The 24,593-nt window shown below is 37.9% G+C and overlaps 2 protein-coding genes across 5 annotated transcripts in view; one reads left to right on the top strand and one right to left on the bottom strand.

Annotated features, from left to right (window-relative positions):
- Window positions 1-9,253, bottom strand: part of PHKB (phosphorylase kinase regulatory subunit beta) — a 224,228-nt gene extending 214,975 nt beyond the window's left edge. The window contains exons 1-2 of one of the 4 annotated variants that reach the window (XM_007992243.3): window positions 9,125-9,246; window positions 6,539-6,633 (exon numbers count right to left, since the gene is read on the bottom strand). In XM_007992243.3, coding sequence (XP_007990434.1) covers window positions 6,539-6,593 — 55 coding nt within the window. In that variant the 5' untranslated portion in view covers window positions 6,594-6,633; window positions 9,125-9,246. Of the gene's footprint in view, window positions 1-6,538; window positions 6,651-9,124 lie in introns of all 4 variants that reach the window. The other 3 variants (XM_007992234.3, XM_007992231.3, XM_007992276.3) reach the window with 3 other exon arrangements.
- Window positions 9,254-9,466: 213 nt separating this feature from the next.
- The window catches only part of ITFG1 (integrin alpha FG-GAP repeat containing 1), a 287,705-nt gene continuing 272,578 nt past the window's right edge, over window positions 9,467-24,593 (top strand). Inside the window, exons 1-5 of the mRNA XM_007992185.3 lie at window positions 9,467-9,717; window positions 11,383-11,455; window positions 16,415-16,560; window positions 17,754-17,811; window positions 19,063-19,137. Of these exons, the coding sequence (XP_007990376.2) occupies window positions 9,510-9,717; window positions 11,383-11,455; window positions 16,415-16,560; window positions 17,754-17,811; window positions 19,063-19,137 (560 nt within the window). The 5' untranslated portion in view covers window positions 9,467-9,509. The remainder of the gene's footprint in view (window positions 9,718-11,382; window positions 11,456-16,414; window positions 16,561-17,753; window positions 17,812-19,062; window positions 19,138-24,593) is intronic.

Below are 24,593 nucleotides of genomic sequence, written 5' to 3'. Positions count from 1 at the left end.
TGATGGCTCTAGTAGCAAAGTTCAGTAGGAAACAACGGGAGGAGTCCAGGAGAGACACATAGTGAATGTATACAAAAGCACTGGTCTCCTTGAGCTCTGTATAAATTCCATCAGGCTATTAGCTCTCTCAACCAGTATTATTTATTACAAACTTCCTACATCAGAGAGGTCCAATAAACATCAGTTAATTAGAAATGAATGAAAGAAGAACAGTAAACATCAAGAAAACATCAATAGTAACCACTGTTGTTTAGTTATGGAGTACTAGGCACTGTAGATGAAGAAGAGAAGGAAGGCAGCAGTGGCTAGGAGAATAGGGTCTGCCAGAGTTTGTCTGGGTGACTTTAAGTAAGTTACTTTACTTTCCTGTGCTTTGAGTTTTTCAAAAGGGGACAGTAATAACACCTACAAAAGAGGACTTCGGTGAGATTTAAATGTAAAGCACTACCCGTAACACATTAAGTAATCAATAAAGATTAGCTGCTTAAAAAGTTGTCACTATCATCATAGCATGAAAAATCATTATTATCATTAGGACTACTACTACCACCACTAGGTACTTCCTAGACATTACTTCATCTTCACAAAATAACTTATGAGGAATATACTATTATCTCCATTCCATAGTACAAAAAATTAACTGCAAAACAGTTGACGCAATTTGTTTGGATTTGGGGGGAAAACATTTTGTTTATTTATTTCTAATAATTTCAAATTTTGTTTTAGATTTAGGGGTACACATGCCAGTTTGTTACCTAGGTATCACGTGATGCTGAGGTTTGGGGTATGAATGATCCCATCATTCAGGCAGTGAACAAAGAACTTGACAGTTAGTTTTTCAACCACTGCCGCTCTTCCTCACTCTCCCCTCTAGCAGTCCCCAGTTTCTACTGTTGCCATGTTTATGTCCATGAGTACCCAATGTTTAGCTCCCACTTAGGAGAACATGCAGTAGTATTTGGTTTCCTGTTCTTGTGTTAATTCACTTAGGATAATGGCCTCCAGCTGTATTCATGTTGCTGCAAAGGACATGATTTAATTCTTTCCACAGCTGCGAATTATTCCCTGGTATATATGTACCACATTTTCTTTGTCCAACCCACCGTTATTGGGCACCTAGGTTGATTCTATGTCTTTGCTACTGAGCTCACACAATTTGTAAGTATCAATACCAGTATTTGAGCCTAGTTGTATGAGTCTAACATCCATATAATAACCACATTATGACATTGTCTCTCAAAAGAAGGACAGTCTCCAGTGTGATATATACTGTATGATTTACTGAACATTTTTTATGTTCCAAGAACTCTTCTGGACTCTAGGGATACAGCTGTGAACAAAACCAGTAAGTCCCTGCTTTTATATAGCTTATATTCTAGTGGATGAAGATGAACAGGAAAACTAAGAAGGGGGAAAAATTACCTAATAATAAGGACACTACAGAGAATTAAAATTAAGAGTGATGTGTCTGGGGGCTACTTAAGATTGAGTGGGCAGAAAAAGCCTTTCTAAGGAGGCTACATTTAAGACGATAACCTAAAACTCAACCAGAAGGAACAAGCTACCTAAAGAGCAGTACGGAGAACTTTCCAGGCAGAGAAAATAGCTATTACAGAGAGCCTAAATAGCTATACTACAGAGAGCCTAAAGTGCAAATGAGATTGCATCTTATGGACCCAAAGATAGCAGTGGAGAAGAAGAGGAGCATTCTGTGAGGAGGTCAGAGGGGCAGGCAAAAGCCATGTCACCTGGGACTTTGTCATTCAAGGGAAGGGAATGTAGAATTTATTATTTAGTTAGTTGGTTAGTTAGTTAGTTATTTTATTTTATTTTATTTTTTGAGACAGAGTTTCATCTTGTTGCCCAGGCTGGAGTGCAATGGCGCAATCTCAGCTCACTGCAACCTCTGCCTCCTGGGTTCAAGCGATTCTCCTGCCTCAGCTTCCTGAGTAGCTGAGATTACAGGCACATGCCACCATACTCGGCTAATTTTTTGTATTATTAGTAGAGACAGGGTTTCACCATGTTGGCCAGGCTGATCTCAAACTTGTGACCTCAGGTAACCCACCCGCCTTGGCCTCCCATAGTGCTGGGATTATAGGTGTGAACCTGGGAATGTAGATTTTATGCTAAGATAATGACAGATGCAATGGGAGGGCTTTAAGCAGGAAAGTAACATGAGCTGACTTACAATTTTTAAAGAACCATCTCACTGCTGGGCAGAGAACAGACTGTAGTGAGGTAGGAATGAGGAGACAGGAAATCAGGCTATTTCTGTAGTGTAGACCAGAGATAAAAGTGGACTAGGGAGGTAGGAGTACAGCTGGAGAAAAACAGATTTGGTATGTGTTTTAGAGGTAGAGTAGAAAGGTTTTAGAGATTAACTGAATAAAAAGGTTGAAGGAAAGAGAGGAATAACCTCTGTATTTTTAGCTTGAGTAACTGGAAGAATAATGGTTTAGTTTAATGAAATAAAGTATATTTAAGGAGGAACATGATTGGGATAAGAATAGGAGTAGAAAATAAGAGTTCTGTTTTGTTCCGGTTACATTTGAAATGCCCATCATATACCCATTTGGAAATGTGCATAGGTACCCGGATCAGAATCAGGAATTCTAGGGAGTTCTTCTTACTCTTTCTCTGATTTCATAAGACACTGCAGATAAAACAGCATGAGGAAAATAGCTTTTAGAATGCACAATGTGAGTATTGGTGATAATCTAAAGCAGTGAGACAAGCTGCTGCGCTCTTCATGAAACCACTTTACTTATGAAATGTGAAGCATAATTTTTGCTGGGCATAATGACACAGAAAGAGAGTAAGCCTGAGGGTCAATGAGACTCATGCCAAGGGGGTTAAGTCATATGATATGGCCTCTATTTCCTAAATCTTACAAGATTACAGGGCAGGTACTAGTAAGAGGTCAGAGTTCCAAGTAGGATACAATCAAGGAGTGCTTCTGAGAATTCCATCCTACATGAAGGGAGCCCAGTGCATATCTGAGACAAAAATATCTTTTAAGTACACATAAAATAACAACTGCTCTACCTGCTATCTAATAGGAGTTTCCATGGAAACTGTCAGAAACAATTTCTTTAGAGTTACAGTGATTACTGACAAAAATAAGATGGACATAGAGTAAAATAAGAGCTAAATTTACAAAATGGAATGGGCCATATTAAATAACACAGCTCTATTAATATTAAATTCTGAGTAATCTGATTGAAGCTAGTTGTATTTAAGCATGACAGATTTTCTTAAAATGGCTATTTTGAGCATACATATCAAAATGAGAGAGAGATAAGAAACCATATTTGTTGTATATAAGTCATTAGTCTTTAATACACATCAGCAATATTGTAAAAGACACATATTTCTAGGAAAGATAACTAAAATTTATTGGCAGTTACTAAATATCAAGTGTTTTGCATATAACATCTTGTTTGATCTTCACAATAATCTCTCCGGGTAGGTTTTATTAACATCATTTTTACAAAGCGGGAAGCTGAATCTCAAAAAGATATAGCTTCCTCAGGATCATACAGGTAGTAAACAATAGAGCCTGAATCAGACCCAGGTGTAGGTGAACACCAAATGTACACCCTTTCATTAGGCTCTTAAAGGAGGCCACAACCCACAAGAGTCCAGGAGACTTGGGCCTATGTTCTCTTCCAATCACAAGAATCATCTTTTTGATTAGTTGACGGTTAGATTAGTTAACTGAAAACAAGGCTGCTATATAAATTCCTTAAAAAAACAATGTCAGGCATATACAATTCAAAGTTTTGTTTTGCCCAGAATATACAATAAAATTTTAACAGGTACTGATTTGCCCATCAAATTAAATTAACAAAAGAAAGTTAATCAAAGAACATAAAGAGAAACAAGTAAATGAAAAGACTCGAGTACTATGTTGAAGCTCACTTATCAGCTGCCTGATAAACTTAGGGAGCCAAGGTAGATAAGCTCATGGGGCATTATAAAAAGGAATAATCTCTTAAATTATCTTTGTCATTTAAGAATAAAAGCAAAAATGCCAAGCCGTTTTTTACCACATCACAATATGCTATAACCATTATTCCAAGTAATTGAACTGTATTGCCAAGGTGATTGCTACAGCTGACCAACTCTGCTAACTTAATATAACCGTAGTGGCCACATGAGAAATGGAAGCAATCTAAGGTGTTGAATGTTACATCCCTTCTCTAATAATTATTTAATTTATTTTGGCTGTTGAATTTCTTTATAAATTCATGGTCTTGTACATTTTACTTCAAAGGTCTTTAAAGAAAAACCTGAATATCTAGATCCCTCTTTCAGTTTAAGCAGTCAAAACAAATTTCTTTCAACCGCAGCAAATACTAGTACATTAGCAGTCAGAGCACAGCTCAAGTATGCACACACAGAAATATAGGACTCACGCTAAATTCCATAAAGAGGAGAAATAAAGAAAAAAACCAAAAGAAGAAACATATCCAAAAGGAATATGAAGTGTTAAAATACATAAAACAACACAGGTACATTGAAAATGAATTTTTCAAAATCAAGATACTACTGGCTTTCACGTTTGGCAATACTGGATAGTTTCTGGCCAAAGTACCAATGAAAAGCTCAGCTGTGAAGCAAGGACATGCTTTAAAATAATTGTCAAATGAAATCGCACAATAAAACATATGCCTAAAAGATAATGTCTAAAGAACTACAATAGGGGAAAGCAAATCATTTCCAATATAAATGGAGTATTTCTAAATAAGAAATTATAAATGCAAACCACTCAGAGTACTTAAATGCAAACACGACAGACCACATTCAAAACACAATGCAAAGTTAAGCCTAAACACCAGCAGGAATGGTACTTATTATTTTAACAGATATAAATTTTAAGTGTGTCTTTATAGTTTTAGTAAGTTTTGGTTAGATGAACTCCCAAAAAAGTGTCAACACTGAAAGTAATTTATAAAGAATCATTCTTTAAAATGGATTATAACACTAAAGTTTGATATTTTTCTAGTCTGTTTCTTGGTGCATTCTATTTCAATTTGATGATACAGTACTGGAAAAGCTTCTTGTATATGCCTTCAAACACTCTATGTAATGTTAAAGCACAGTTCTTGGGTTTAGAAATTTTCAGGACTGTTGATGCATAAAAGCTGTCTTTAAACATTCTATTTCCCCATTACTACTGAATGACTCTGCTAGTGCTTAAAACCACTTTAATTCTTAGTAGAAAAGCCAAGATGGAAAACAGAGCTCAGTGCTTATAATGAAAGAAAGCAGAGTCTAGAGATATATGTCCTGCTGTTCTTTTAGTTCAAAGAATCAGAAATCAATTGGCATTGTTACATAAAATATTTTCTCATTTAGCAGATGACACCCAGAGATAGAAATCATTTTAGTTCCTTAAAGAGCTTTTGTTTTCTCCTGTTTGATTCTTCCTTAAGCTATTTCTTATTTATTTTCTTCAAGATTTTCCTCCTCTATCTTGCCAGAACAGGACTTGAAATATAAATGAAAATGAATGAAGAGGGAGAAACACTTCTGAAAGGCTATGGTGAAGCCAAGGAGTTTTCACTGTGTTTGGGGGTGCTCATCTCACATTTGCCTGTTCGTGAGTCCTGAGGCTTGAAATATTCTGCTTAAAAGGCATTATAGAAAAAGTAGCCTCTTACCAGTAGCCTTCTCCGGGTTTTCTAGCACATAATAGGTTTTAAATGGCCCAAGTTAAGCCATAACTACAGAAAAGTGCTCTAAATGTTTCGGTTTTCATTTCAGCTATGTGGCCACCGAACGAAATGTGTGTCTTCTTCCCTAAAGTGAGACTGAATACATCCAAAGACCTAGTTCCTAATGGGAATGCATAGGTAATCATGTCTGGGTCCATGAATCACTCAGATTGTTTTCAAAATCCTGTGCACACATCTGGAGAGCAATTCCATAGCTTTCATCCAGCTCTCAAAGGGGTGCATCAACACAACGGTCAAAGAGCCATTGTGCCAACATCTGTTCCAGCCCTTACACCAGGATGGCACAGGATAAAGGCCAAAGCACGTGTCCTTAAAATATTCCCTGGGGTAAGTCTATGAAATATTCCCTTCCTGTCTATGAAAACGTATATATTAATAACCTGCTTCACAGTAAGCTGATGAAGAATAGATAAGTGGGATGTTGACCAAAGATTCCTAATTTGTAAAAGTTACTTCCTTTGTGGCAAGAAGACAAAAATCATTTAAGAAATACACTATGTGCACATTTGACAATGGGAGCTCCCAGACACTGAGGAACTGCCTCTGCTCAAACAGCTTGCAAGTATCAGGGCAGGCACTCCACTTTCTGTCCTTTTCAAACCCCACATGAGAAGAACACAATAGGCCACATTCAAAACACAATGTAAAGTTAAACCTAACACCAGCCTGGTACTCAGGCCTGGGCCCACCAAACAAGAAATAAAGACATAATGATATCTTATAGTGAAATCAACCGTCAGAAACAAAGGTATTTAAAATTACCAAGTGACCCTTTTGGGGTCTACAACACTTACCAGACCTTAAGAAAGTAGAAGACGAAGAGACGACTGCATCAGGTGAGCAGGCCATTTCAAATTGTTGGCTCTAATCATAAGCGTCGCAGGCTAAGCTACAGCAATTTTAAAACTGTTTAGTAAAGGTTAGAAGCAATCAGTGTTAAATTAATTGAAAGCAGTGTGAGCAGTTATTAACATGATGCAGTGCGCAACGAAGGCAGTAACTGAGGATCATTATAATTTTATTTTCTCTTTTATGACTTGGATATGTGATTTTCTTTGCTTTGATAAATTACACTTGCTCATATGAATGAGACAGGAACTATATAATATCCACTTATTAAATATTACATAAAAGTAGTATCCTCTATTGTGCAGTGAAGTAATTATTCTACTATGTAACAATGCTCAGAACTCTGTGGGGAGGAATCTATGCTCCAGGCAGGTTAGTCGGTTTCTAACAAAGCTCCATTTATATATTCTTCTAAAAGTAACAAACAGAATCAAGTTGATTGCTTTTAATGACACAGGAAGTTTTTAACTCGAGTTACTAACTTTATCATCTGTACTTCATATACTTACAAGAATCTGAAACCTCAAATTTAACTACTAATTTGGAGGAATGAATTCAAGTGGTATCTCTTTTTACTACTAGGATGTAAACATACAGGAACATTCAACATTGATACTATGCACTTTGCATATAAAAGTGGATTTACATAACTGCATTCAACAACAGTTAACACTAAAATTTTTTTTCTCAGCTAAGAAAAGAGAAGTAAGGTTTTCAAAGCTTACTGTTAATGACATGCATTTCAGAGGAAACAAAGACTAACGAAGAAAATAAACTCTACGTGCTTATGAAAGGAAAAGAGAAATCTTGCAAAAATATATGTTGGGGGCAGTACTCAGGTCCCTGTAAGAAAACTCCGGTTACTCTCTGTTTAGACATAACCAATCCAATAACACTTTTATATCCAGATAGCCACATTGTTAGTAGCCAACTCAGTATTTCTATATGACTCAAAAACAATTTAAGAAAAAGTGTGAAACAAATACATCTGACTATTCCAAGTCACTTTATTGATTTTTAGTAGTACTAAGGACTACTTTTTGAAAAAATTACCTCATACTTCACAGTTGGTAATTTTACTATAACCCTAAGTAAATAAAGCTGAACTTTTTGTAAGGTATAAAAAACAGAATGTTGGGTGTATGATTTCTGAAATTAGATTTTCAGAAATTAGATTTATTTTCTCCAAATTAAAAAAAAAAAAAATGTGCACAACAGACAACTAAGAACTTCATAAATGGGAAAAGCCCAAAACATAAGGGGGACATATTAGCTGAGAAAATAATTTCTTTTTTTCCTTTTTTTTTTTTGAAACGGAGTCTCCCTCTGTCACCCAGGCTGGAGTGCAGTGGTGTGACCTCCACTCACTGCAGCCTCTGCCTCCCAGGTTCAAGCAATTCTCCTGCCTCAGACTCCCGAGTAGCTGGGGTTACAGGTGCCCGCCACCACGCCCAGCTAAGCTTTGTATTTTTAGTAGAGATGGGGTTTTACCAGATTGGCCAGGCTGGTCTTGAACTCCTGACCTGAGGTGATCCGCCCACCTCGGCCTCCCAAAGTGCTGGGACTACAGGCATGAGCCACCGCACCCGGCCGAAAATAATTTCTTAATATCAATGCAAGTGCAAAGTTAATTTTCCTAGCTAAGGCCTTTCACACTACCGCCCCCCCAATGATGACAGTTCTTTAAAAGGGAAGCTCCTTAGTTGAAAACCTGTATTCTGCCTTCCACCTTTCCTGTTTAAGTACATGCTTTTTGCTCAAGATTATATCCAGCCAGCCAGGAATACGGGAAGTTTTAATCCCGGCTTTTAGAGGAGTCATCAGCCATAAGTGCTGATAATGCCACAAGTCATGACTTGCAGTTTGAACAAGTCAGTTCGGGACACTTGAAACTGTTAAAACTGCCTGCAAGGCACCTTCTGACCTCTGCGCTTTCTGGCTTGGTAACCACACAACCTGGAACCACTTAAGGAGCCCCTTTTCCTTCTGAGCCCTAACTATGCACTTCAAGACCTGAGGCCCAGTCTCCTTCAATTTCTGCTAGACAGATGACAGGTCTACTGCTTAGAACCTGTGGGAATGTAAAAGGGATATAAGACATAAGGCAAGGAGCAGACGCCGGCTTTCTGCAGCCAGATCGTAGTTACATCTGACTTGATCTGATTAAGCTATCTGACTTTTGGGGAGAACATTCACAGGGAGGACACATTCCCCTTCCCAGGAATGTGCCGCCGCCAGATTTTTAAGTTAGAAGACTCTAAGGGAAGTCCGGACCGCTGCCTACTTTCCGAGTGGGGATCATAAGTTGAATAGAGTCGGGGGCACACACACAATGGAGTAGGCACCGCCACCTAATTTTTAGAGGTGGATGAAGATATCAGAAGCAAGGTCAGGGCCGCCAACTGTTTCTAAGGGAGAACTCGGGGCACAGGTTCATTCCCAGGGCCCCCACCTGCCTCCCACCAAGGTGCTTGAGGAGAAGCACCACCCCAGGTACTCGGGTAGGGGGGCGGCGCCCCAGCCAGCCAAACCTGAGCGCTTGGTCCGAGCTCTTCGCTCCAAGACCTTCCAGCTCACTTCGGCCGCGAGCCCCGCCGCCCCCGCCATCGCGCTCCCGCAGCCGCCTTGGCCACAGCCCCCGGGGCCGCCCGTCAGCAATGCCCGCTCGGCCACGCCCCCCGCACGACACTGTCGGGAGGCGCGCCTGCCGGAAGTGAGCGTGAGGGCGGCTTTCACCCTAGCTCCACTGTCTTTTTAGCGTCGGAAGGGTAGCCCTAGTGGGAGAGAGAAAAAGGATCCGGCAGCGGCTCTTACGCGTCCCGGGGTTGCTAGCCACTCTCTCGGCCGGTAACGCGGTGCTTTACGGCTGCCGTCAAGCGCGGCGCTGGGCCGGCGGGCGGGGGCCGAGGGGCTGCCATGGCGGCGGCGGGCCGGCTGCCGAGCTCCTGGGCGCTCCTGTCGCCGCTCCTCACGGGGCTTGCACTACTGGGAGTCGGGCCGGTCCCAGCGCGGGCGCTGCACAACGTCACGGCCGAGCTCTTTGGGGCCGAGGCCTGGGGCACCCTTGCGGCTTTCGGGGACCTCAACTCCGACAAGCAGACGGACCTCTTCGTGCTGCGGGAAAGTCAGTGCTTGCCGGGCCCTCCCTCTGTTCGCTGTCCGTGTGCCCCTCCCGGTGTTCCCCAAACCCATTGCCCAGTGGCCGGTCCTTTAGCATTTCCTGGCCTTTCTCTCCCAGCCCTGTGGCCTTCCCTTTAGCATTATTGACAGTTTGTCCTTTTGCACTACCCTTTCCAACCCCAAGTTCTGACCCAGCCACCCTACAGTTTGACCTACCCTCTGACAGCACCCCAGTTTTTTTCCTAAGAAGTCTGCAGCCTTCGCCCAGTCACCCTTCCCCCTCCTCCCCATGGAATCACCTGCCTTCCAAAGTGCTTCCTGATTCTTAGGAATCTTTGTAGCTTGCCTCAACGTTCGCTCCTAAGGCCCTCTCATTCCATTCTATTTTGCTTCAGTCTTCCTTCCCCGTTGATGAACAGGAAAAGGTGCAGCTTGACAATCTCTTCTCATAGGGGGCTTCTTGCCTCCCCACCTACCTAATTCGCCCCCCGCCCCCCCCCCCTTTGTCAAGGCCACAGCTTTCTTTGAAGCAAATGTACCCTTCCAAGGGCGTAAACACTCAACAGCTCACACAGCATTTTGCAGGGACCACTGATAAAACCAATGCCTCCTTGGGAAAGCAGTCTCAAACTACAGAAATTTCTCTCTTGAGCTGCCTGTTCTTTCGTGTACACTTTCCTCACCTTGGTCATCACTTTAGTGTTCCAAATCTCTACTTTCTTTGCTAACTTGTTCTTGGAAATTATTTCCTTTGACCATCATTAAACTAACTTTTTTATAAATCTTAATGCTGACGGTGGGCATTAGGGGGTCTTAGCGTTCTTGAGTACCTACAGAAGCAGGTGCTGCTTAAAGATCAATGCCACGAAGGAAGGAAGGAAGAAAGAGCTACTCAGAGCTTGTCTGATAGGATCCTGAACCAGACTTCTTGGGGCCCTTGCCAGGATGCAGGAGCCTCTTACGGACCCTGAATATTTTCCTAATCTTTTTGACTCCTCATTTTGCAATGTACTGCCAAAAACTTGTTGCCACTCTGTCCAAACTGGATACAGAGAGTAGCCTTGACTTTAAAGATGGCCTGTGTTTGATTAAACAATTCCAAACGTCTGTCTCGATGAGTGCTAATTGAGCTCCAAGAATGTGTCAGCCTCTAGAGGATGGCCCAATAGGAGGAGGGTCTTGGAGGATTCAGCGTTTTATGCTCACATGCTTAATTATGTCCTTGTCAGATATCTACCATGGGAGTCCCTGCATCTTTGGTGTGATGCATCTGTGTAATGAACCAAACAGCCTTACAAGAGGCAGCATTGCTAGATTCGGGGAAGACAAGTCTTGACATGTAGTATAGTTATAAGGCATCTTCTTTATATGGTTCTTTTAAGTCAACCAATCTGACTCCTTGCAGAATCCACTGGCTTCAGTTTCTCTTGATCAGCTGCTTTTTCCCATGTTCATCCTTTCTATTCCTCTGCTACTTTGAACGTTGAACTTGTGATATAATGTTAGGCCTCTCCATTGGCCTAGTGGAACTATCCTTGAGAGGGCAGATGAACTGGAGTAGAATAAAAGTTTTCTTGTTGAAAACAGTGCCCAGAAACCTTCTTGTAACCACTGATGGGATATCTTACCAAGAAACGTTTTTCTAATATCATATATTTGTTTCCTTTAGGAAATGACTTAATCGTCTTTTTGGCAGACCAGAATGCACCCTATTTTAAACCTAAAGTAAAGGTATCTTTCAAGTAAGTACAATATGATTATTTTGATAAAAATTAGTCATTAATGTAATAATGGATATGCCGTAGCTGATTGGATTGTCTTTAAAGTCAGCCTTACCTGTAATGTTGGGATGCAAAACCACTAGTTGTGAGAGATGAGTAGGAAGTGATTTTTTTGGAAAAATAGTGAAAATACCAAAATTTAAAAATGACTTTAAAGAAATAAATTTAAGTGGATCCAGGTTTGTTTCTATATAAACACCCTTTATTTCCTTGCAATCTCATACCCCTTCTTGAATGTGTCTCGTTCTGTGCCTCATCTTGAGGGAGCAGTTACTCACAGTAGTCTCATTGTGTTAGCCATGTGTTGTGTTTTGTGGAAGAGTGGCCTATTTTGCAGTGGGGAAAAAGTCAGTGTTCTAATTTTTTTTGTTTAATTGACTGATAGATGGTGAGTTTTTAAGGTTGACTTGGAAAGAATTCAAGTTTGGTTATCTGAATCTTTTAAATGTTCAAGTAATAGTTATTTTTCTTTTCTGTGGTTGGCATTGCATGAAACAGTGACCACTCCCACACCTCTACCTCCATGATAGTGACCCAACACAGTTTTGAAACTACATTCATTTGAAACTACAAACTACATTTGGAGCAAGCATTTGTGACAGTCTGAATTCAAGCAAGAAGAGATGGGTCAGTGCAGGCCAAAGGGGCAGCTTCCAGAGTCGTGGAACTTGAGCTTGACCTTAGTATAAGTAAAAAGTTAGATGAAGACGTTCAACTTTGGGGACAGAGCATTTATAAGAGGTAAAAGTAACAACAGCATGTTGTGAATAGGAGGTAGAAAGATCTGCCTGACGAAAGTGGAAGGTACACTTCAGGGAGTTAAGGACTAAGAACATGAGATAAGAGGCTTTCATGAGACTGGTAGCCTTCAGAAATATCAAAAAGACTTTGAACGCAGTCCCATTAGAAGAGGGGAATCATCAGGTCCTTGTGCAAAGGAGAGATGATGAAAACAGTATTTTAAATTGATTTCCTTGTAAACTAGGTCCAGAATGAATTGGTTTGTAGAAGATTACAAGACTACTTAGGAAACTGTTTTTAAAAAGTCCCTGTGTGGACTAATTAGTTCTCAGACTCTACAGTATTTTAAGTAAACTCAAACTCATGTTAAAAAAAAAATGGCCTTGAACAAGAACTTTGAGGGGAAAGTTATAAATGGATAAACAGGAACTTATTTCCCTTGAGAAGTGTTCCTGGGTAGTGAATGTCAGCATGCTTGGAGTGGGGAAGAAACTGAAGCTGATGAGTGTATATGAGAAGTGGACTAACTGCATAGAGGTGATTTTTTTTCTGATTAGAAATTAAGGAAATTTAAAGGATATAAATGGCGTATGTTCTGATAAGTTAAAACAAATATTCCAATTAAATTTTTAATGAATGCAATGTACTTTCAAAACTTAGAAACTCTTGTTTGTGTTTTAATTTAGAATATTTTTCAAAGGAAAAATAATCTGTTCTTCACCCTTATACTCCCCCACACCCCTATTTCTCTCTCAGATGCAACCACTTTTAAAACCTGTAGCTGATTCTTCTAGTGTTTATTACCATATTTTAAAATAAAATTTTACACTAATTTCTTGAATTATCATTGTTATTCATTTCTTGTTTTTTATTAACTTAATTTATCTACATTGTCCCAGTGTAGTTAAATCATAATTTTTTGTTGAATCAGTAATCATTGTTTACATTTTAACCATGTAGTGTCTATGTACTTCAAAACCAAATAATGTACAGTATTTTTTTTTTTTTTTTTTGAGATGGAGTCTCACTCTGTTGCCCTGGCTGGAGTGCAATGGCATCATCTCAGCTCACTGCAACCTTCGCCTCCCGGGTTCAAGCGATTCTCCCACCTCAGTCTCCTAAGTAGCTGGGATTACAGGCACCCGCCACCATTCCTGGCTAATTTTTTGTATTTTTAGTAAAGACCGGATTTCACCATGTTGGCCAGGCTGGTCTCAAACTCCTGACCTCAGGTGATCCACCCACCTTGGCTTCCCAACGTGCTGGGACAGTATTTAATTTTTTGTGGAGCTTGTCCTGCTGGGATAAATGATTGCTTTTTAAAAAATAGATTGCATAGTTTTCTATGTACATATCCTTAATTTATTTGCAGATATTCTGTCATATCTGCCATATACCTATCATGCATTTTTCTTTTTCCCATTGGATCCTCTGCATTGCTATCCAGTCTGGATTCATTCTCCAGGCCTTTTGCAGACTTACTCTATGGGGAATTTCCCCATTTAAAAAAAGAAATTTCCTCGTTTACTTCACGGGGGTGTGTCCTCCAGGAAATTCCTCAGAAAGGATGCATAAGTCCTGTTATGTCTAAAACCTTTTTCTACCCACTTTTTATTTTTTATTTTTTTTTTACAGACGGAGTCTCGCTCTGTCTCCCAGGCTGAAGTGCAGTGGCACGATCTCAGCTCACTGCAACCTCTGCCTCCCTAGTTCTAGCAGTTCTCCTGCCTCAGCCTCCTGAGTAGCTGGGACTACAGGTGCACAGTGCCACGCCTGGCTAATTTTTTTGTATTTTAGTAGAGACGGGATTTCACTGTGTTGCCTGGGCTGGTCTCAAACTCCTGAGCTCAGGCAATCTACCCGCCATGGCCTCCCAAAATGCTAGGATTACAGGCTTGAGCCACCACACCCAGCCTCTACCCGCTCTTAACACTGTAATTAGCTTATTGTGTTCTAGCTTCATGGGTTGCTGTTTTAAAATTCAATCCTATTATTTCTCCTAATCTTTTAAATGTAAATTGTTTTAATTTTGGAAGCTATTGGAGTCTCTTCTTTTTCCATTTTGTTCTGATTTCATGATGATGTGCTTTGGTATAGATTTGTTTTTCTTTTTTGATAAAGACAGGGTCTTTGTCACCCAGGTGACAAAGGAGTGCAGTCACATGATCATAGCTCACTGTAACCACATAATCCTGGGCTGGAGCTGTCCTCCCACCTTCGCCTCCCAAAATGCTGCAATTACAGGAATGATTATTCTTTACTTATTATGCTAGGCATTATGTGGGCCCTTTCCAGCTAGAGACGTCTATCCTTGGGGGCATTTTGAAACTCTTGCATTATTAAATATTTCTTTGAAAAATTTTTTTGTTTGTCTCTTTTAGGAATGCCTATCAATTGATTATTAGTCTTCCTGGGTTCATCCTTTGTTCCTTTATCTTATCTGTTTCTTATTTTATCATTTTGTTTTGTTTTGTTTTGTTTTATTTTCCTTCGCAGGAGGTTTTCTCAACTTTCTCTTCTAAATTCTAAGTCCTTTTTTTTTTTTTTTTTTTGACGTGGAGTCTCATTCTGTTGCCCAGGCTAGATAGAGTGCATTGGCCCAATCTCACTGCAACCTCCACCTCCTGGGTTCAAGCGATTCTCCTGCCTCAGCCTCCCAAGTAGCTGGGATTAGAGATGCACACCACCATGCCTGCTACTTTTTGTATTTTTAATAGTGATGGGGTTTCAGCATGTTGGCCAGGCTGTTCTCAAATTCCTGACCTCAAGTGATCCGTTCACCTCCACCTCCCAAAGTGTTGGAATTACAGACGTGAACCACCGTGCCCAGCCAGGTGTCACATTTTTAATTTCCGAGATTTTTTGTTTTGTTTTGTTTTCTTACTGATGTTTTACGATCATTCTTATGATGTCTTTTAGCATACTGTTTTTCTTTATATATATATACTTTTTTCTCTTTTCTAAAGTGTAATTTTGAAGTTTTCTTTTGTTGCATTAGCTCTGTTTTCTTCAGGTTCCTTATTGCTATTTGTTTTAGCTCTCTTTAATAGTCAAAAGTTTTCTTCAGAAGGCAAAAGGCAGGTGTCTACTCATATTTCCAAGTAAGGTGCTAAAGAAATAATTGGAAATGCATTGCCTAGTGGGACTTGTCTACTGTCTTTTGCCCTGCATGTATGTTCTTGATGGACTAACATTCTAGAAATAGGTAGAGCTGTGGGCAAGTGTTAAATTGTTCCTTTGTAGACTTTTAGTTAACTCCTGTGTTTAGCTTAAGGCCAAAACCTTACCCGTTACTGTAACTTAAATCCTTAATTCCTGAGACTTTCAAGAAATGCACCACTTGGTTCTTACCTTGCTGAGTGAGAGGGAGAAAGGACTGCCATTGATGCATTAAGAAAGTATTTTTCTATAGTCTACTTGGAAATTTGTTGTCTTGCTATTTGATCTGAGTAGTATTAAATATAAAATGAATTTAAGGCCTACTTTTTGCTTGGGTCACTCAGACAACAAGACTGCCGGATGTTAAGTTTTCAAGATTCATATAAATAATTTTAGAATTATTTTGTTAATAAAAATGTATCAATACCTATGACAAGGGAAAAAATAAAAATATGTGTATAAAATTAGATATATATGTTTGGATGCTGTATTGATTGCCAAGTTTGGAAAAAAAAAAATTCCATTCTTAATTTACTAGCTTTCAGAAATAAAATGATTTTTTAATTTTTACTATAAATTTTGAATTTATGTTAAAATCCAAACTCAATATTTTATAAGTAATATCTTTTAATTGAAAAAATCCCAGTGATATTGCTTACTGCTTTAGCAATTATGAGCCTCCAGTTGTTAGAAACACCATCCGAATGTCTTAGTGTCCTTGACAAAGGAACTATATAGAAGGACTATACTAGCCATTGCTTGAACATAATAAACACGTTTTCTCTTGACATATTTCAGTTTTCTCTTGTTTCTTGAGACTCTTCTGCATTCATTCTGAACTCTTTTGTAAACCAAAGAGGTCTAAATACATCTGGGGTGAAAAGATTGGAAAGAGAAGGCAATCGGTCAGTTATGTGAAGTTTTAAGTTTTTCATTGAAAATTTTTTTTATGGTAGAAATACAGAGTTGTCCTTTTCCATTACAACTTGTCTGATGTTTGTAAATGCTTGTTTCTTTTAGGAATCACAGTGCATTGATAACAAGTGTAGTCCCTGGGGATTATGATGGAGATTCTCAAATGGATGTCCTTCTGACATATCTTCCCAAAAATTATGCCAAGAGTGAATTAGGAGCTGTTATCTTCTGGGGACAAAATCAAACGTTAGGTGAATTTGTTTTAAAATTTTTAATATTTCTCATTGAATATGAAGGTAAATGTAACAAAATATTGTTCTGAAATCAGTTCAAAAATACTGTTCTTGGGTGTCAATAATTGTAAAAACTTTTTTCAAAGTTTATTTCCTGATTTTTCTTTTTCAACCCTGAACTGGGCAGGGGTTACTTCTACTAACAAACTTCACTCTTACTAGCTTAAAGAGGACAGAGATTTATTAAAGGGTTTTAATGGCTCACAGAATTATTGGGATGGCTAACGAAGAAGCTTTCAGGAGCAATCCCAGTATCATCAGAAAAGCTTCTGCCTCTTTCCACTATCAGAAGTGGCTAGTTACACAACTGCTGCCAGAATGATGCTTGCTGTGCCTGCAGTGATTCTCCTAGCAAAATGAATGCTGCACCTGGTCTCTTGATACTCCCAAATTCAGTGAGCAGACACAGATAGAAATAGCAGAGAAACAGCCTTTGCCTCATTCATGCCTTTAAGACTCACAGTGTATCTGATTGGCAAGGCTTAACTTTTATTCAGCATCTCAGATGCAACGATATCTGGAAAATGCTATTTTTGGTTTCTAGTCTCCTCAGCACGGAAAGCACAACAAAGTTGAAGTATAGTTGGAGAGTCAGTCTACCTTCCCTAGTCACAAATCATCAAGCCATATCTGAAAAGCCAATTAGTTATACCTAAATAGGCAACTTTGTTCATGGAGTCAAATTTCAGTCGTGTTGTCTGCACCATTTGGGAATGTAAACAGTAACCTCAATACATTATATTCATTAAGTCAATAAATATTTACAGAAGGAGTACCATGTACAAAGCTTGTATATAAGCATGTACATTTTAGAGCCAGGAAGTTTTGCATATATGGCCTTCTTTACACAAAATCCTTGTTAATTGTCAGCCTCTCTAGTACTAAATTGTGTAAAGACAAAGACTCAGCTAGCAAATATTTAGATGCGTACCTCAAAAGGAAGTTACTGTAATGCTAGTCTTCACTGTAGAATGTACTTCCCAATATTTTGTCTTTGCAAGCTTGTTCATTTGAACTAGATTTATAGTATCTCTTTAATAATAATAGTTGGAATAAATTCGAGATAAATCTTGAAAAGAGTAGAAGAATATTTTTTCCTAAGTGTAGATATCAAAAGTAATATAAAAAGACTGCTATATATCTTTTTGCAGATCCTAACAATATGACCATACTCAATAGGACTTTTCAAGATGAGCCACTAATTATGGAGTAAGTATGTGCTTGCTTCCTTTGAAATGATTTTAAACTTAAACATAAAATAAAATCTTCACATAGGAAGCTACTTTGCTTAGTAATATAAACACTAAATTCACTCAGAGGCCTGTACCTTTGATTATATTGTATTTATTTGCCATCAGATAGGACAAAGAAAAATGAAATTTATTATTTTGGAAAGAAGAGATTTGTGTTTTTGTTTCAGTAGCTTCAGATGTGTCCATTATGGATCTATGCTGTCATTACTGAAAGAATTAAGATAGCTGTTTTTGAGTATAACTGTTATGTTTAGTATGTAGGATACAATTTCCTCTAGAAATTTAGAAAGATTCCTATATTAAGGAGAAATTTTTGTTCTTTTTATAACTCTTCCTTTGTGTTATTATTTATATTCTCAGTATAGACTCATGTACCAGGATAATTGATTTAAATAACTGATGTAAATTTGGATTTATAAATTTCTGACAGTATATCTTGGTAGAGGTCGAGATCATTCCTGAGACTAGAGCAAAGTTTGGCCGCATTCTTTTTTCTAGTACTGTCTTTCTTAGAGTTATTGAAATCATACCCATACAGCAGTGTGTCAGTGGCCATTAGAAGTCTGAACTGTAAATCCATGGATTAATCTTCTTAATGGTGCCCCGCTAGATTTCTTTCATAGTTGTGTATTTTTTCATTGTTGTTAAAATATTCAATGGCCAGTATGAAGTTTTATACCAACTAGGATTATTTTTCTGGGTTATTTCTCCTAAGCCCATCTAAATAAATGAGTTGGCTTATGATTCTGAAGTAAGTTTCTAGGAATTAGTGCTATATCCTTATCATTCAAGGATAGTCTAGATAATGCAAAGATTACAGACATACCCAAAATCTCACAAAAGGAATCTTTCTTGCTCTTACTATATGTCCAGTGTGGGTCAACAACAGGCTCTGCTCTGTGCTGTTGCTTAGAGTCAGGCCATCTGAGACCTCACTGTCTTTGTAGCTAGTCCATCTGAATCACAATGTCTTCTCATTGCCATGGCAAACCTGGAGAGGGCTGGAGGGGCCGGTAACAGAAATTATGCACTTTGGTGTAAAAGTGACACATGTCACTTGTGCTGACATTTGACTTACTACTTATCACTAGATACTGGCAAGCATTGTAATGTCTACCACACTTCCCAAAAGTTATTGTTTCTTTTAAAGCTAAATTAGAAGTAAGAATTTAATGAAATAGCTGCTTATTGTTTTAATTTTTTTCAGTTTCAATGGTGATCTAATTCCTGATATTTTTGGTATCACAAATGAATCCAACCAGCCACAGATACTATTAGGAGGGTAAGTAAATATGATTATAACTATGTAATTAATCATATATATTGCTGCTACTTTAACCATTGGAGAAAAAATAGCTCATTGGATATCTTTGTTTTTAAAGATTTTTAAATGGGCATTTGCTCTATATGTGTAAGCTTTCTCAAATAGTTTGGATTTGGCCTGCAACTGGTTTCCAAGGGCCAGCTTAGTCCTTTTATCTCTTTGAAAATTAGAGATTGAAACTTTACAGGTCTCCATTTACATATTGGTTCATTAAATGTTTTTGAAATGGATAGATTTCACGTAAATAGGGAGGATACCCGCAGTCTTGAGTGGATCCTCCCTACCTTAGTCATGTTAGCTGCTAGACTTTAATTGATAAGATTTGTTTCTTTCTGTCATTTGTTCAGTGAGCGGTCAATAATGGTCTAGTAATGTAAGCCCTCCTCTAAGCTCTGGAAACTTGTCAGTGTATATACATTGTCCTTCACCAGTATGTGTGCTAGGCCTCTCTTACTACCTAAGTGTGCAATTCTTAGGGAAAAGTGCCTGGAATCTTGCAATTCCAAGATATCCATTGTAATTACTCTGGATTTAAATAGAACTGGTCTCATAACACAAGAATTCATGATAGCAAGATACTTTTCATAAGATACCTTCAACCTGGTTAATTTTTTTCTGTATCTGATAAGATAAAGTTTAGTTCAAGAGTACAGAACACATTTATTTACTTTTTTGTCTTTCTGAAAATACAAAGGACCACCCTTGTCAATCTGTCTTTCCTAGCTACTTGGAACTCTAGTGACTTTTCTCTTTGTGTTTTGTGGAAGTAGTTTGTTTTTATGATTCATTTTTGAAATGTGATTTATAGGTATGCAGAGGAGTAAATTGTCAAAATTTAAGGTATTCTGAAGAGACACTTTCACATTTCCTATTACTTTTTCTGGTCTACGGCCATGCCACCCTGAATGCGCCCAATCTCTTCTGATCTTGGAAGCTAAGCAAGGTCAGACCTGGTTAGTGCTTGGTTGGGAGATCCCCCATTACTTTTTCTGTAGATTTTTAATAAAGAATATGGGCACTTTGATGCTAGTTATAGTGAACTTTGAAATAATTATTGTGAATCCTGAATGAGAAACCTGTTTTTTCTCCAAACTTTGAAAAATACCTTGAAGAGAGTCTTGCTTTAGAGACAAATTGGAAGGAGATCCTGATTTGCTTTTGTGGCCGTATCCAATAGGAATTGAGTGCAGGTGGGGTGCGGGGAAAACACAGGCCACTCCCCTCCGCCTCTGCACTCCTTCCACAGCAAATGGGGACTGCTCAGAAAACCTTGTCCTTTCTTTTCCTCTCTTCAAAGGCAGACATGTGATTGAGATTGTGATGGTGACTTCTGGCCTGTTTTATTTTGTGGTAACTTCACTTTAGTCAGGGGAATAATTGGAATATCTTTAATTTGATGTAGTTTGACCTTTAGAAATTGAAAGTGAAACAGCTATTGTTGATATTCACAAAGTATTAATGAAACTTCTATTACCTGTACATATTTTTTACTTAATCTGCGAGAAAATGATTTTAGAATATTATGGGATAGTGCCATAGCTTCTTTATTTGTTCTTAATTCTGTATTAGATTTTTTTTCTCTACTTCATGAACAAGTTCAGATTTTAAACATTATGCCTGAAGACATGTCCAGCTTTATTTTTTATATGTTATATTCGATCCAATATACTACAGTAATAATACTCTGGTATTTTAGGATATCTGTCATTCGAACCTCAGTTACAAATTAAACAATAGTAGCTAACCATATCTAAGTGATAAGTTTGCATCTAAGATTTGTCCTGATGCCAGTTTGAAGATATATAAGCTGACAGAAATTAGCATTGTTTAGAATGATTGCAGTCTAACAATATCATGGTTCAGACAACAGAAAGCTGAATATGCCCCTGTGGGAGCAAACATTAATATGTTACTAAAATATGAAAAATAAATTTAAGCCATGTCAGTTTTATAAACAACAGATAAAATATGTGCATAGGTGCATAAGTGAAAAAGTCATCAGCATTGACATTTTGGGCTATTCACGTGATCTTGATTGGCAGCCTAATCTTATTTATCAAGAAATCTACCTTTTACTACTTAAATATTATGCGTTATGGGTATGCCATACCCAAGATTATCTTTAATTGAATTTGACCAGGACTTTGGTTTGGGAAGCATGCAATGATCTTTAAATTGAGTGTGAAATGCTTCTGTAGAATTATAGCAGAAAGCCCATGCTATAACCTGGCCTAGTGCAGACATGCAAATCTGAGATAGCAGAACCAGTTTGGCTGGACTAAAGGTGCAGATGATCAGTCTAAATAGCAGTGGTGATGAGCAGAAGAATTCCTTATAATTGGTACAGTGGGGTTATCTAACAGGAACAGGAAGGGCACTCACTGCATCTAATGAGGTTCAGGAGATAATTGAAGTGTGTTAAATGGTCAAAGGTGAGACTTTAGTTTGATCTTCAACTTCACTTATAATGACTTGAAATAATGTAATAATGTGCCATATTACTTAGAAATAACACCTAGCTATTAAGTGTCACAACTGCTTCTGCAGTGATGTGACGTTATTGTTAATGAGCATTTTCTATGAGGACATTGGAAACTGATGTTGGATACTCATTCAGAGTATTGTTTTTAATGTTGAAGTGGAAACACTTGTACCTGTAATTTTAGTCAAAACCAAATACAATGTTGGTCTGTCAAAATTTTCTGACTCACGTACTGAGTTCAAATACATTCTGGGTCAGGCCCAGGTTGTATAGTTGGAGATATTAATGTAGGTATGTGACAGATATATACTTTGCCATACACTGTTTACATCACAAGTGATCGCATGAAAATATTGAATGTAGTATAAGTAGCACTGAAAGCAATCATTTTTAACTGTTGTGTGGGTGGATTTTGCCCCTCCATTATTAAAAAAAGCTGTATTCTCTATTTAAATGTAGTCAGCTACTATCAATCCAGAAGAAATAAATCTCCATTTTTCCATTTAGCTTTTCATATTTTCTCACATTATAACCAATGACTGATTTATTAAATCACCCTTCATTTTTACTGTTGATTTTGTTTGTTTGTTGATGCATTACAGAAAATATTATAAATATTTGTTTTAATGAAGTATGATATTGTATCACTTAAATCTATTGTTTAGTAAGAATATGAAAATTATGATGAGATTTATAACACAAAATAAAACCAAATAATACTCAAGGCAGCTTTTGACTTTGTAATCAGCATTAATACCCATAACAAAAAAAGATAACTTTGAGATGATTTATATTTTCTTCAAATTCCCCTGGCAGCACCCTCCTTCCCTCTCATGCCGTACAACATTCATATTTTTAATACTGTTGCTAAAAGGAATCTATTAAAATCTGAGTGATCAGGTATTCTTTTCTAATCAGTGTTTCCATGGAAACATTACATCAGTTTTCTAACTTTTCTTTTTTCCTAAAGGAACTGTGCTATTAGAGATACATTAATTTTTTTTCCCAGTGTTTCTCACCCAGACCTTTTTTCTTTTCAAAGTTAAACTGCAGAAATAGTGAAAAACTTTTAGCAGATGACCTATGTGGTGGTGATTTCAAGTGGTATGTTCATTTCTTAAGGGTCTATAATTTTATTTCCTATAGTCCCACCAGATGTGTTGGAGGGGTCAATTAAATTACCTCAGATTTTGACTTGAACCCAGGAGGCAGAGGTTGCCGTGAGCCGAGATCACACCACTGCACTTCAGCCTGGGTGACAGCAGAGTGAGACTTTGTCTCAAAAACAATAAATAAATAAATAATAAATAAATAAAAATTTAAAAATTAATAACCTCAGATTTCCTGGCAACTTATACTGCTTTATTTTATGTTCTGATTGGTAGTATTATATTTAAGTGAAATTGTTTCTAAGTAAATGGTTTTAAGATGTTATCAAAATTTACTCACCTTGCTTTTAGTTAAATCTTAATAATTTTTAGATATATATTTGTAATTATTCAGAAAGATCAGCTTCTTTTGAGAAAAGTATAGTGTTATAGTTTCTGTGCAAAAAATGATAGTAACATTTCCTTTTATTGGCATATATTAAAACTTTGTTTCCTTGTTCAGGGAGAAACCATTTTGCTTTATTTCATTACTGTTAATACTTGTGTATGTATTGAAACTAGTATAGGCTAGGGGCAGTGACTCATGCCTATAATCCCAACACTTTGGGAGAATGAGGCAAGAGGATCACCTGAGCCCCCCCAGGAGTTCAAGACCAGCCTGGGCAACATAGGGAGACCCCATCTCTACATACAAAAAAAAAAAAAAAAACGAAAAAAGTAATCCGGTATGATGGTACGCTCCTGTGGTCCCAGCTGCTTGGGAGGCTAAAGTGAGAAGCTTGTTGATCCAGGGAAGTTGAGGCTGCAGTGAACCTTGATTGCACCACTGCACTATAGCCTAGGCGACAGAGTGAGACCCTATCTCAAAAAAAAAAAAAAAAAAAAAACTAATATAGTTAAAAAAGCCATGTATATAGCAGTTTTTGAGTAAGATTAGTATATATTACCATTTCAATTTAGGGTGAAATGAATCAGAATAATAATTTCTGAAAATATAGATTAAGTCCTCTTTCATTAGATTCCAGTTGCATTTTTTCAAAGTGTATATAAACTGTTGAAAATGCTTTGCAAATACTTGATTTTTACCCCGGAGGTCTAAGCTCTGAGTTCCAGTTCCTGAGTGAGTTTCACAGTAGTCCTGAATGTAGGTGTGTGTTCAACTGTGGGACGCATGCTTCTTTTCAGACTGCCTGTTCTTCCACTGTATTTGCCTGTCTTAGGAGTCAGTGCTGTCTCTTAGGTGTCATGTTACTTTTGCACACCCTAGGAAGGTAGGAGTATTGGGCAAAGTATAATAAAAACATGACTGAAAGAAATCTTCATATTTTCTCTTATGCAAGAAATCTTCATATTTTCTCTTATGTACCTGAGACATTATTGCTGGAAAGTCCTTAAGATTTATCCAGAACCGCACCTTTTTGTTCTCATTGAGGCCCAGAGTGAGTGATTCATGAGGAATTTACCCAGGTGACTTTGTTCTCTAGTGATGCTTTTCCCAGTCTTCTCCTGTATATCTTGCAGAGGAGGCACACCACGGAATTGTACAGCTTTTCTGTCCCTTTGGAGGCTCAGAGTTGGATGGGGAACGAAGAGGACAAAGAGTATCTCAGACAAGCTTGTTGTTGTTTCATTAAATGTTTATTAAGTAACTCTGAGGTTGGGACTTAACATCAGTTGCCTCTTTTTTTTTCTTTCTTACAACAGATAGCTTGTGTGACTAACAGTGACTGAAGAGTCTAATTCAAAGGTTAAGGGACTAGCACAAGCTCACAAATGTGTAAATAAATGCTAAATCTGGGAATTGAATCTGGATCATCCAAGTT

The sequence above is a fragment of the Chlorocebus sabaeus genome, chromosome 5 (assembly GCF_047675955.1).
Source record: "Chlorocebus sabaeus isolate Y175 chromosome 5, mChlSab1.0.hap1, whole genome shotgun sequence".
Lineage (NCBI taxonomy): Eukaryota > Metazoa > Chordata > Mammalia > Primates > Cercopithecidae > Chlorocebus > Chlorocebus sabaeus.
The sequence above is the reverse complement of the archived record's forward strand: the minus strand, read 5'-3'. Positions and strand labels throughout refer to the sequence as shown.